At 46.2% G+C, this 13,930-nt stretch overlaps 1 protein-coding gene across 5 annotated transcripts in view; it reads right to left on the bottom strand.

Annotated features, from left to right (window-relative positions):
* Positions 1 to 13,930, bottom strand: part of unc5c (unc-5 netrin receptor C) — a 137,047-nt gene that overhangs the window by 19,906 nt on the left and 103,211 nt on the right. For 3 of the 5 annotated variants that reach the window (XM_010895667.3, XM_034296950.1, XM_020053472.2), the window contains exons 5-8: positions 10,701 to 10,881; positions 7,411 to 7,578; positions 6,985 to 7,149; positions 2,004 to 2,063 (exon numbers count right to left, since the gene is read on the bottom strand). In XM_010895667.3, coding sequence (XP_010893969.1) covers positions 2,004 to 2,063; positions 6,985 to 7,149; positions 7,411 to 7,578; positions 10,701 to 10,881 — 574 coding nt within the window. The remainder of the gene's footprint in view (positions 1 to 2,003; positions 2,064 to 6,984; positions 7,150 to 7,410; positions 7,579 to 10,700; positions 10,882 to 13,930) is intronic. The other 2 variants (XM_010895668.3, XM_010895669.3) reach the window with 2 other exon arrangements.

The raw sequence follows: 13,930 nt of genomic DNA, 5'->3' as shown, positions 1-13,930 counted from the left end.
GTGTGCACTCTCTGCCAAGCACCCCTGCAGTTATTTAACATATATCCCCCACCGCAGAACAATCTCCTATCCACGCTTTGATGATAAAGGCAGCCCCGTCCTAAGTGTGCGCATTAAAATGTATCACTTAGATTAATACATCCCTTTGAACATGAACAATTGTCGGAAAGGGAGAAAAATACCAGAAATGGAAATGAAAGGGATTATTGAACACTTCATTTTTTACGTAGAGGCCGAGACTGAGAGGGAAGTGAGAGAGGAGGGACTGAGAAGAGAATGAAATAAGAGACAGAAAGAAAAAAGAAAGAGGTAAAGAAAGAACAAGGAAAAAGGGCACTACCAGGCCAGGTTAAGAAGGCCAGACATCCGATGAACACAGCATCAGAGACGGAGAGGAGGAGCAAGGGAAGGGCCGCGACAGGGTAGGGTGGAAAAGGGAGGCGTGGCAGGACACAGGGTAGGGGGCAGTGAGAGGCGTGGCAGGACACAGGGTAGGGGGCAGTGAGAGGCGTGGCAGGACACAGGGTAGGGGGCAGTGAGAGGCGTGGCAGGACACAGGGTAGGGGGCAGTGGGAGGCGTGGCAGGACACAGGGTAGGGGGCAATGGAAGGCATGGCAGGACACAGGTAGGGGGCAGTGAAAGGCATGGCAGGACACAGGGTAGGGGGCAGTGAGAGGCGTGGCAGGACACAGGGTAGGGGGCAGTGAGAGGCGTGGCAGGACACAGGGTAGGGGGCAGTGGGATGTGTGGCAGGACACAGGGTAGGGGGCAGTGAGAGGCATGGCAGGACACAGGGTAGGGGGAAGTGAGAGGCGTGGCAGGGGGCAGGGTAGGGGGCAGTGGGAGGTGTGGCAGGACACAGGGTAGGGGGCAGTGAGAGGCGTGGCAGGACACAGGGTAGGGGGCAATGAGAGGCATGGCAGGACACAGGGTAGGGGGCAGTGAGAGGCGTGGCAGGTCACAGGGTAGGAGGCAGTGGGAGGCGTGGCAGGACACATGTTAGGGGGCAGTGAGAGGCGTGGCAGGACACAGGGTAGGGGGCAGTGGGAGGTGTGGCAGGACACAGGGTAGGGGGCAGTGGGAGGTGTGGCAGGACACAGGGTAGGGGGCAGTGGGAGGTGTGGCAGGACACAGGGTAGGGGGCAGTGGGAGGCGTGGCAGGACGCAGGGTAGGGGGCAGTGGGAGGCGTGGCAGGACACATGGTAGGGGGCAATGAGAGGCGTGGCAGGGGGCAGGGTAGGGGGCAGTGGGAGGCGTGGCAGGACACATGGTAGGGGGCAGTGAGAGGCGTGGCAGGACACAGGGTAGGGGGCAGTGAGAGGCGTGGCAGGACACAGGGTAGGGGGCAGTGAGAGGCGTGGCAGGACACAGGGTAGGGGGCAGTGGGAGGCGTGGCAGGACACAGGGTAGTGATTACTGAAGACAAACAAGAAATAAGGTTGACACTTATTCTGACAACTGCACAGTTTGGCAAATATTCCTGTCGAAATAAACTTCCCAAGCATTGAACATGTAAAAGTTCTCATACACACACACACACACACACACACACACACACACATACACACACATACAGACACATACAGACACACCCTTTTATACACATTCATATTGCTTTCTTTCGTATATGACAATGTACAATTACAAAAAATTGTCATATTGTAAACAATTGTAATCCTTACCTGTGGTCAGTTTGAAATAAAAGTCACATAATTGACCTAAGCAACTTTCCCAAATATTGTCTTATGAAACTCTACACTTAAGTTGTGATGTGGAAGGTCATCTGACTGAATGTATCATGACATCCCTTATATCCAAGCTAATTATGTTAATTATGGTGTAAGAAAAATTTGACTTGTGAAAACAAGTGGATGAAATGTTGGATTCCGCCTGGTTGTCAGTGTATGTCAACCCCTCACTTATATATCTTGCCAGTAAAGTCACAGCGGGGAGAAAGAACAGAAAAAGGAAATGAATACATAAATAAAAATAATAACTCACATGGATTTCCCAAATCAATCTTGTCTCTGTCGAATTCAGAGGACTTCTGAAATAAGGAACCTTGAAGGGGGAGGGGGGGAATGAAAATCACATTTAAAGGCAACAGAAAAACTCAAACAAGGAAACAGAGAAGGTATGAGGTATGAGGACACAGGAAACAATCTCTCTTGATTTGGCCCGGCCCATCTCCTCTCCACCTGTCTCCATGGGCTCGGAGAGACGGATGAGAGGAGAAGGGAGGAGGACTGGGTTTATCTGCTCCATGGTTTAGTGCTATAGCAGCACTAGTGAATGGCTTCGGGGGAAGGAGGAGGGGCGACAGGAGGAGGGGGGAAATGAATGGGTAAGTAGCTAGGTGAGGTTGATAAACACAGGAGCAATGGCAGAGTCGATAGCACTAACAGTCCGGCATCTGTCAGAGCTGAGCTGGGGAATCACCTTCACATTAGAGGTGGAGGGAGAGTGGGTGGGGGCCCTGGGTGAAGGGTGGGGGCCCTGGGTGAAGGGCGTCTCGCTGTAAACAACCGCATGACGGGAGGCAAGTCGAAACATGACCGAGTGACCGGACCGCACACATACTGTGATGTCGCGTGTAGGCCCAGACACACACGAACACACATGAACAGATCAACAGTCAAGTCCTGACAGAAAGGGAGAGGGGGAACAGCAGAAAACAGGACGGAGAGTAAAATCAATGGAGTGATAGATGGGCCGGGAGTGGACCATGACACGGAAGACAGGGGCGGAGGCTGTCAGAACACGCCTAAAGGACGGCGCCGCTGGACCCGTCTGGGCTACTGAGGGAGACGACTGCCAGAACGCTTTAGCCGAACCTCCCTAACGGAAACCGATGATATAGACCCGCTGTCGGTTGGCGCACTACTTTAAAACGTGACACCACTGAGCTGTGGTCCAGGGAGGCTGGTGCTCCTATCGAAAATCTGTGTCTGTTTTTTGGCCATCGCTCTGACAATTCCTGAAGATAGTGACGTGTGTGGTTTCTACTTCTGGATTGGCATGGACAGGAATGGCTGGCTAGAGTAGTCGTTATAATTAATTGATTCCCATCGGTAACTTAGCTAGGTAACTTAGCAACATAATGAACATGTGATAATGCATACAAATACTCCATTCCCGGAGCCATTATAATTAGAAATATAGCAATGTTGGTGTTTAGTCTATTGATTTTAGTGACTATACCGTATTTATTAAAAGCATGGGTTGAAAATACAAATACTGTAATTGTCTCATTCCGATCACATACCGGACAGAAAAAAAATCCTCTTCCAAGCCCTGAGGTAAATATGAATGTTCACAGCATCTGGCATTTGATAAGAAGAAAGTATTTGCCCTTGTGCCACAGTCAACCCTGCCCCTCCTACAGATCGATATGTCAACAAAATGTCATCTGTCTGAGAGCTGAGTTACCAAAAGCCTTGGAAAACAACATCACAACCAATGAAGACCAGCGAAAAAGAGACCGAGAGGGTAAGAGAGAGAGAAGAGAGAAAAAACTAAATGAGTGATGGGGAAAGACAGAGACAGACAGAGCAAGGCAGAGGAAGAGAAAAAGAGAGAAAGAAAAAATGATTGAGGGAGAGAAAGAGACAGAGCAAAGGAGAGGTAGAGAAAGAGACAGAGCAAAGGAGAGGTAGAGAAAGAGAGAGCAAAGGAGAGGTAGAGAAAGAGACAGAAGAAAAGGAGAGGTAGAGAAAGAGACAGGAGAAAAGGAGAGGTAGAGAAAGAGACAGGAGAAAAGGAGAGGTAGAGAAAGAGACAGGAGAAAAGGCATGAGAGTGAGAACAAGGAGCATCAGGTTAACATCACAAAAGATGGTTTTATTTACTGTTACTCAGAACCCATTCTCAAATGTATCCCTCAATTCATGTTTCCTGAAAAAATTTGAAACAGTTACAAAAAACTGTTTAAATAATGACGCTTTTTTTCATTCGGGGTCAAGCAACATTGTTATTTGTCTGACTTGAATTAAATTAAATTAGATAGTACAATTTGTACAGATGGATTGCATTGTCCGATCTTTAAGATGATTTTAAACAATAAGAAATGAGATCAAACTGGAAGAGAATCTGAGGGAATCTATGGGTACTGATCCCAGACCAGTGGACAGAGTTAGATAAGCCGACGAGGTGAGTTCAGATTGCACACATCTTCTATTCCCAATCATATTTGCCATAATGTGAGCTTTTAGATAATGGGCCATTCTCCTAAATGCTGGTGGAGATGGTCATTAGCTTTGACATAAGTGGCCTCACCCTCTTAGCTTCCCTAAAATCAATCCAGGGAACGATCCTAAATCTATATGATTATGGGTTTATATTCTCTGCAAACTGGCCATCAATCTAACAGAGAACTAATGCTTCTGCAATGGGCTTAGTCAGGGGCAGAGAGAGAGCGAGAAAGAGAGAAAGAAAAGAGCGAGAGGGAGGGGGGGGGGGAGGGAGAATGCGGAAGAGGGGGTGGGATGGGGAGAGTCAGAAAGAGGGAAAGGAGGAAGATGGAAAGAGAGAGAGAGAAGAGAGAGTGCTTTAACGAGGGGTACACAGCACGCTGAGATAAAAAGGCTGGAGAAAGTTTAGCTCTATTTCAAAGCTCCTCTTTGAATTATTTTGCCTACTGTTTTTGAGCGCAAAAATACAGATCAACCTCGGTTTCAGTCTGATTTGTATGTACATACATGTGCTGTAGTACATACGCTAGATATCAGTTAATGCACAGACGACTTCCTGCATTGCCTAGTGGCATTCATCTCCCCTGGAGGCAGCAGTCACACATCAGGACCATGTCCATCCAATGTGGTGACAGGGCACAGTCTGCTTGACCAGTAGGGCTTTTCAGTCTTCTGTTTAACCGCCTTTTAGTTACTCAACTAAATGTTTATCTTAGGGTATGTACTGTAGCTAAATATCATATGTTCCTTTCTTTTCCCCAAATTATAATGATAGTTTCCTATCACCAAGCAAACAGTTTTTCCACTTGCCTGTCCCTGCCTGTAATGCAGTGGTAGTCAGAATATTACGGACGGGCACAAAGGGCTTGTTCTCTCTGTGGCGCCAACCTCCAGAGGGCCCCATCCCAATGTTTATTATTTCTGGTAGTAAAATGGAATAAACCCCAACCATATCTAAGTTAAAGCCACAAAAGTCAAAGAGATAGCGTATGAACACGGCAAAAGCCAGGACGAAAAGTGTGGAGTAGAAGGATGACCGCTGGTTGTCATTGCGGAGCTTGGAAGTAACATGCAGCTCTCCGGAACCGAATTAACGTATTGATGACATATTTTCCGTAGGGGCACCTCATCCTGGGCCTCATCATATTTGTGGGACATAAAAAAAAACTGTGGTACCGAGCAGAGAGGGCTTTGACCAGCCTAGTGGCTACTGCAATAACTATAATATCAGTGGAATACAAGAGAATGTCAATATAATATGCCAATGCAGAAGACCGGTCTGTTCAATCAGAGCCGGAGTCAGAACATTTGGAACGTCTGCAAGATTTTAATAGAGTACGGTCTCTGTGTGGGTTCGGCTTGTGTCACATGGAGGAACCGCAGGAAGAATGTGGGCTTCTCACTCTGAACACTTTATTAGGAAGAGAGTTCATTAAAAAAAGACCCACGTCTCAGTTTTAATTTGACAAGAACACCCTTACTCCAGCCTACGTTTCTCTATTTCTCTCTCTCCCGTCATCCTTCTCTCTCCCATATTTACTGCCAGGGAGGAGGGAGGAGGAAAGCAGACTGAGAATTAGCAGATAAACACAGCTTCAGAGCAGAAAAGGTTTTATCCTGTGAGTCTGCCACAGACAGACCCAAACCAAGCTGCTAAAGCTCCAGTATGTTTCCAATCTCTGCTGCTCTTTGAATATATAATACGGGTAAAGCAGTCAGGATTGTTGGCTCAAATGAACTGTATTCCTCTTTCACTGACGGCAAAAAAAAAAGAAAGCTAAATGCTAAAACATCTCAAAGAGCTTTTCCCCACCCACAGACAATCGCCAGCAAACTGACCACAAACAGAGTTCAGGCTGTGATTTCTAAGAGTTCAGAGTGTAACATTAAAACTGATTGAACGAGTGCACACCACCACCAGGAAACAGTAAGGAATCTAACTGCCTTTTTTCCGCACTCTGTAATACTTTTAAAGCACTCAGGGAGAGAGCTAAAACACTGGCCTGTTTGTCAACGCGTATAACCGTCCTCAGGAGAAGCTGCCTTCCCACACAACTCTGTGGCCCCTGATTTCCCTCCCTTTGGACCGATGAAATCTCATGCTATTTAAATTAGGGTAGCAATCACAGCCTCTCAGCACTTATGAGCTTCCCTGTAAGTACATTCTAATCACTTATTATTATTTTAAATATAGCTCCTGAATGCCTGCTCTGTGACCAAGGTAATTACTGAGTGGTGTGGCGGTAAAGTTGCTCCAACAAACCTACTGATTCACGTTGACTCTCCAGGGCTCAGACTGGCATGTGGAGGGAACCAGCTCACATGACATCCTGACCCCTTGTTCCCCTGAAAGAGCTAAAAACGTATAACTCTGCTGACGTAAATACAAAACGTATAACCCTGCTGACGTAAAGACAAAACCTATAACCCTGCTGACATAAACACAAGACATGTGTCTGGGTTTGTGTGTGTGTGTGTGTAGTGAGTGTATATTTGTGCAGGGATGTGAATGAAAGTGTAAAACAACAGTGAGAAGGTTAGAGAGGAAGTGAAGGGAGTTATGGGAAAAACAGGTATACTGACAGACAGACAAACAGTCAGACGGACAGGCTCGGCTCCTATAAGGCCAGTGGAGCTGACCGACAGATAAGCACGTAGGCATACAGGCCGACAAACAGATGAACAGACAGTCAGGTAGGGAGACAGACAGGCAGGGCGGGAGACAGGCTCCGACAGGGCCCCGGGGCCTCAGGCTGGAGACGGGATGGCCTGGTATGTACATGATGTACTCACTCTGCATGCACAGGCCATCGGTGCAGTTCTTGGACTGGAGCACCACGCCCTCGCAGTCCTTCCCCCCGTTTTTGGGAGCCGGGGCGCCGCACTCCCTCCTCCGCCAGTGGGTGCACTCTGTCCCACACGTGGACCACTTACTCCACTCCGTCCACAGGCCGTCCACTAACAGACGATGAGGGGGGGGGGAGTGGGGGGGGGAGTGGCAGTGAGGTTGGTCGTGACCGGATGAAACAATGTTTGACGGTAGCGGAGCGGGGTGGAGTTGGCGCGGGGGAGATGTGGACGGACACACACACAAAAAAAAAAAAGAGTGAGGGTGAGAATGACACACACATCTATATTTCAAAAAAAATATAGCGGCCCGTTTGTGACACCCCCCCACCACCACCACCCAACCCCCATGACGCGGGGCCCTGTGACTACCTGGGCACAGCGGGTTGCACGCCAGCTTCTGGATGCCTTGCCCGTCGCAGATGGCGCCCCCGTTGAGCGGGGCGGGGTTAGTGCAGCTCCGCGTTCGCTTCTGAAATCCGCGTCCGCAGCGGCTGTTGCAAACCGTCCACTCAGTCCACGTGGACCAGCCGCCATTCACTGAAACAGAGACAACGACAGGTTTAACACTTCAGCAAAACACACTGCGTGACCCAACTCGGCCCTTTTCAGTCCGAACAAACGGGAGGAGGAGAACCCAGCAGGATGCTTCCTGTCGCCCGTCAGCCCTAGCGGTCATTTTGTCTCGTGGACAGGTTATTCCAGTAGGTGCATTTTCCATCTTCGGAATTCCTGAAACCTCTTCTTCCTTTCCTGCAATTCCACCCGTCTCAGAATAAATCCGGTGAAGAATGGCACCTGTGTGGCTGAGAACATGACTGTGGCATTTTAGGGTCTCGGAGCCAAAGACTTTACAATGTGACGCTCTTCTGATGAGTGAAGCCCCAAGCGCCAGACTCCAGGGGAGCCTGAGCTCCACATTTCTTCCGTCTTTCTTTCCTTCTGGGATTCATGACTTTCTCTTTTCTGTCTACGTTTATCCTTTTCTCTATCCCTTTTTCTCACACTCACTCCCTTTCTCTCTCTTTATCCCTCTCTCTGCCTGTCCTCCTTTGTGTATCTGGGAAGCCAATGGGCTGCTCTGACTTTTCTCGCAATTACGAAACCAATCTCGAAACACACTCTCTTTCACGCTCTCCTCTTTCTTTCGGATCACTATTGTCAGACAGAACTCTCCAATCTATAGTTTCAGGGACTGGTGTGTGTGCGTGTGTGTGTGTGAGTGCACGCATGTGTGCGTGCGCCTGCATGCAGGGGATGGGGGACTGATGCAACGCAGGCTGGTTCATTCTTTTAAGGATGAGCTGACATCAAAGCGGTTTCCCAGCTATCTGGCTCAGGCCTCCCAGACTGCATTAGTGAAGCAGGGACAACGACCCGGGTCTCTGAACACCCCAAAGTCTGCTGACACACACACACACACACACACAGAAAACACACACACAGAAAACACACACATGCTCTACCACTCCCAACCCCTGTCAAGAAGGACAACTAAAATAGATCAATAAGCAAATAGGACATTAACTGACCCCAGAGATGCCTTCAATTCCTATAAACCTCCACGCATTTTGGTCTGGCTTTAAGAGTTTTATGTGTTTGTCTGCCTGTGTGTTTGTGTGTGTCTGTTGCCCTGTGTTTGTGTGTGTGTGAGTGCGTGTGTGTGCTTATTACTATACGTACTAAGAAGGAACAGAAGGCCAGACCAGTACCACAACCGATGGACATCAGGGGAAGTGAAGACATTCTGCCAGTCATCACTCAAAAAGTTTTAGTCAATTTAGACTGAGGTATGGAATTTGGGTTTTAAGGTTCAGGTTAGGCATTGAGATTTAGAACTTGGGGTTGGTTTGAGATGTTCATGTAATTGAGGGTTAAGGTTTTTGGGAACATCGTTTAATGGGTTTACATACTATTCCCACTGAGGTCCTCACAAGTGCAGCAATATGAATAAAATGAAAATGTGTGTGCGCAAGTGTCTGTGTTTGTGTGTAGGTGGGTTAAGGCTATAAATGGCCTGGTGTCTGTTAGTTGATGATTAGCCAAGCTGACAGACTGATGACTGGCTTAACAAGTTGACGTAGTGGGTGGGCAGTTACGTTTCCCCACAAGGGAGAAGGAGTCCTGAGGCCTAAATGGTCGTCACGATGTGAGCCAGAATGGCAGAGCTGTCACGACGGTCTAATCTGGAGCAGCGGAGAGGAGGTGCAGTGGTTTGGTCTTGATGGCCTAGCCATTACATTTAAAAGGTAACAAAGTCTGACAGCTCCAGCTAATTCACACAAGTTCAATATAACTCCAGATGGGATGACATAGTTGCTTGTTGATGAACTTTCAGTTTTAACAATTGTTTTCCACTACAGCAGATTATGAAGTTGAACTGCAGTGGGAAAGTGTTAAGGTGTTATATTTCAGTGTAGTGTGTGTGTGTGTGTGTGTGTGTGTGTGTGTGTGTGCAGTTTTGACTCAGAAAAGAAAAGTCAAGAAGTTCAAAACACCCAGATACCCCCTTAGGCTGGATGAAGACAGGTGAATGTGGTACAGAGTGTAAAGTATTCTTTATAGTGTAAATTTATAAAAATCTATAGAAGAACTGACACATACAGTACCCAGATAGCAGATATTCTTGGTTTCACAGTGATTGTCGTAACAGACTCATAACATCCCGACCAGTAAAACTGAGTTACGTTTATTTTTAGTTTCCAGGGTGATTCAAAAAACATTTTACTCTTGTTGCTTAAGTTTTCCAGGGAGGTTTTATTAACACTCTAAGAACGGATAATTTGAGGATACTGAATAATACTTCGGGTAAAACTACTAACCTGTAATGGGGTAATGTTTTTGAAGTAGAGACTGGACACATGGAATTGTCTCTCATTAGACTTTAAGCAGTATTTATTTATTGTGACATGTCAGTGAGAGCCTATGATCTTCTTTATGCATGGAATTCTGTCCTCTATGAATGGAAAAAGTCCACTGTGCTACTAAGAAGGAAAGCTGTTCATGGTTAGTCTATTCAAAACACATCCCATTTCAAAGCAAACAAGACATCATTGAGATCAGGTGTGGCCTATTAGTGGACAGTAACACAGAACAGAATTTTGTATATTTATTTTTAATATAAAATCCTTAAAACATTTGATTTTGTTTTGGGAGGCTTTCCTAATGTTCTCTGAAAAAGTTTTTTTTTAATCTAATAATGTAGGAGTGGTTCTGGTAAAAAACACAGAAGAACTTGAGTTGACTAGTCTTACACCATTATGAATTGTTCAGGGAAAAGTGATACTTTTTCTATTGGATTAAATATGAAGAAAATACAAATTCTTCAGGACAGTTCCTAAAACTGTCCTGAAAATGTCACTAGGCCAAGCAATTATCCTGTACCTCTCTTGGAATTCTGAGGGACGTAAGCAAAAACCACGCTCTCACCAAGTTTTAAATATTATATGGTTCTCTGAACCCCTTCATCTAGCTGGTGACTCTACTTTGCTTAGTGGGCCTACATGATTCCCATAATGCAGCACACATCAATGAATCATTAACAGATCCAGAAGATGAAACTGACAATATTTCAAGATATTTCATATTTTGATGAGAAGCCATGTGACAGGGTACCATGCCTAGAATGCTTTAAATATGCTTATCAGGGATTTGGTCATTACCGTAGACGATGACTGTTGCGGTGGTGCTCCGTCTCTTAGCAACAATGTTCTTTGCAACACACGTGTAGTTAGCGGTGTCTGATAATCTGGCCTGCTTAATGATCAGGTTATGGTCGATGGTGATGTAGAAGTTACGGTCATCAGCAGGGTCAATGATCTCCTCATTCTTTAGCCACTCCACCTGGGAAAAGGGACAGAGAGAGAGAGAGAGAGACAGAGAGAGAGAGAGCACGTGTGAGTGAGATATTGAGAAGGAATGGTAGAGGGAACCATGAGTAATATTCTCAGCGTGGAACAGTAAACATCAAAACAAGTCGTTGAGAGCAGACATGAAACTGGGACGACAGGGCAGTCAGACATGTTAACTTGATTTCCTCTGGAATAAATCACAAGGAGCTTTCCAAAGTGTTAAAGACACTTTTTCCTCCTCCAAGTCTTCCCTTCACCACTCCAATAAAGCTCAACTCCACTTACAGCACAACTGTGAATGTCTCTGAGGAGAGTCTTTCTATAAAAAGTCAATAGCTATCATGTTGTCTTTTTATTTCCCTAGAACAGAACAAAGTAATACTGTATAGTCAGACAGCGAGAGGGAAGGTAATTTACTGTTATTCTTGGAACTGGAAAGGTTGACCTTTCCTCGTGAGCTTCCGTTCTTCCAAATGATCCAGATATTGAACTCCTGGTAAAATCAGAGAATAGGGCACCGTTTGGGGCATTCATTTGACCATAAATCACAAAAACACTTTCCTTCCTCTTCTCCTCCTCTTGTGTGAAGGCAAGGCCTTTGGCAAGAACCAGTATGCTCTACAAAAACCGACGAAGACAGAATCATCAGTTTCAAAGACTTCTTCACACTTTTCCTCAGAGTCCTCTGACTGCGATTCCTCTGGAGAACAGCCATCCTGTGTTTAGTTAGAGTTGGGGAATGCGTTGATAGCACAGAGAGTGGGCTGAACAGAGCAGGACACATCCTGCGCATTGTGCTTCTTCCTGAGAAGCAGAAAATGCCAGATAAGATCAGAGCAGGGCTGAGGATATAAGAAGTTTGTTCCGCCAGCCAATGTCAGAGAACCATCGGAAGACACATGATCTACACATCGAAAGAACTTAAGTAACTCTCCCACATGAACCCTGCTGAGTGTAAATAAACTGGAGCTGCTGGTCTTAAGTGACTCAAAGTGATTGGACATCCAAGTGGCTTTTGTTAGAAAAAGCGGGTGCACTGGGCCTGAAAAGGATAAGACCTTTGTTTTGATCGGCATTGTTATAAAACCAGTATCAGGATGACTCACGGACAGATCACCATAGGTGTGAGTGTGAAGCCTCGCTACCATCTCTGCTTTGTGAAGATAGATATAAGTAAACACCACATCAGAAGGCGCCATTCTCGCCTAGAACTGCTTGCCTCGCTTTGCCTTTTTTGCTTGCTCGTCTGCCTTTCTGTTTCTCTGTCTGGTATTCATTTCATTAGTCCATTGTTGATCGAAACCAAAATGTTTTGAAGATGTAGAACTTTCAAAATACAAAAAGTGCCTCTGTGACACTAATGAACCAAATAGCAGAAGATGGTGTTTGGGTGGTATTTTCCTTTAAGGCAGAGCTACTTTCAACATAGGCAGCAATTAACTGCAGCTTAAAACTCCCACTCCAACCCAACGCATCCGACATCACATAATACTACTGCACACACACACACCGATCGTGAGTGTGTGTGACGGATTCACTTCAAAAGAGAACAGGAAAACAATAAGCAACGGAAAACTTCTGTATGCTCAACGTTGTATCTCTTTGCTGATAGGGTGCTTATGAGTGTTTTCCTCCATAAACATTTATCAGGCAAATCAATGGCATTGAGCCATGCTGTGCCGTGCGGCGGGGACACAGGATAACATCCCCTCCCCTGTTGACTGACTCGTCATTGACTCCAACTTCCCAGAACGACAACACAATAAACCGCCTCACATCTCGCCTCCTATCCAGTTGTAATGTAGAGCTGAAGACCTCCCGCTTCGTAGCTTCAGCTCCCATTAGATATAGCCTCATCATGTATCATTTATCACAGAGCCACCAAAGCACCGCAATCAAGAAACGCTGATCGACTCTCATTTCCTCGACAGATGACAGGGGGGATGACAGTTCTCTGGATCTAAACTACATGGAACAGGAGGTCTCCTTTCGGATTAAATGAAGTAGTAGTCCTAAATGTGGGTGTCATAAACATCTGAAGTGAATTATTGATTTGAAAGGGTTTACATGGTTTGGTGTCATTACAGTACATCTTTACATTTTCAGAATCTTCATCAGCGTCTGTCAGCTCCGGTAGTTTAATCAGGTAGCTGGAAAGAAATGGCCCAATCCACCATGAGGAACTCTGGCTACAAAACTTTCCTCAGGTCCCCACAGTGTTTCAACCAAACAAGGTCAAATGAAACAAGAGCAAATTGTTTACAACACATTCGGTAATCACGCCCTTAATCCCGCATAGGAAGACCAATCGAGGTAAAGGTCTCGTGTCAAAGTGATGTGCAATAGGTCCAATGCAACAAAAAACTAATCAACATAATGATAGCAAATAGCGATAATGCCTGAGGTAATCATAAAACTGCAGTGAGGTAAATCAATAAGGATTACATATAAATCCACGGGGAGGGAGACATGCACAAGTGATTATATGCATCACTACATTTACTGAGGCAATGAGCAAACAACCCACAAACAGGAGTATGTGGATGCAGTGTGTGTGTGTGTGTGTTGGTTTAACTCAGTGGAGTGATAGCGGCCTCGGCCGGCCTGGCTTGCTGAGACACTGGTACATTTTCCTAAAGCTCCAGTGTGTTCAGGGATCTGTGTTTTGTGTGTGTTCCGGGTTGTGTGTTTCCAGAGTTTTCTGGGATGTGTGTAACCTGTGTGTTCCCAGTGTGTGTTCATGGATGTGGGTTCCCTGTGTGTGTTCAGGGATGTGTGTTCATCTGTGTGTTCAGGGATGTGTGCTCCTCTGTGTGTGTTCAGGGATGTGTGTTCCCTGTGTGTGTTCAGGGATGTGTGTTCCTCTGTGTGTTCAGGGATGTGTGCTCCTCTGTGTGTTCAGGGATGTGTGTTCCCTGTGTGTGTTCAGGGATGTGTATTCCTCTGTGTGTTCAGGGATGTGTGTTCCTCTGTGTGCTCTGGGAGGCATGTTCCTGTGTGCGTTCAGGGATGTGTGTTCCCTGTGTGTGTTCAGGGATGTG

This window comes from Esox lucius, chromosome 14, assembly GCF_011004845.1.
Source record: "Esox lucius isolate fEsoLuc1 chromosome 14, fEsoLuc1.pri, whole genome shotgun sequence".
Classification (NCBI taxonomy): Eukaryota; Metazoa; Chordata; class Actinopteri; order Esociformes; family Esocidae; genus Esox; species Esox lucius.
This window is presented reverse-complemented; position numbering and strand designations above follow the sequence as displayed.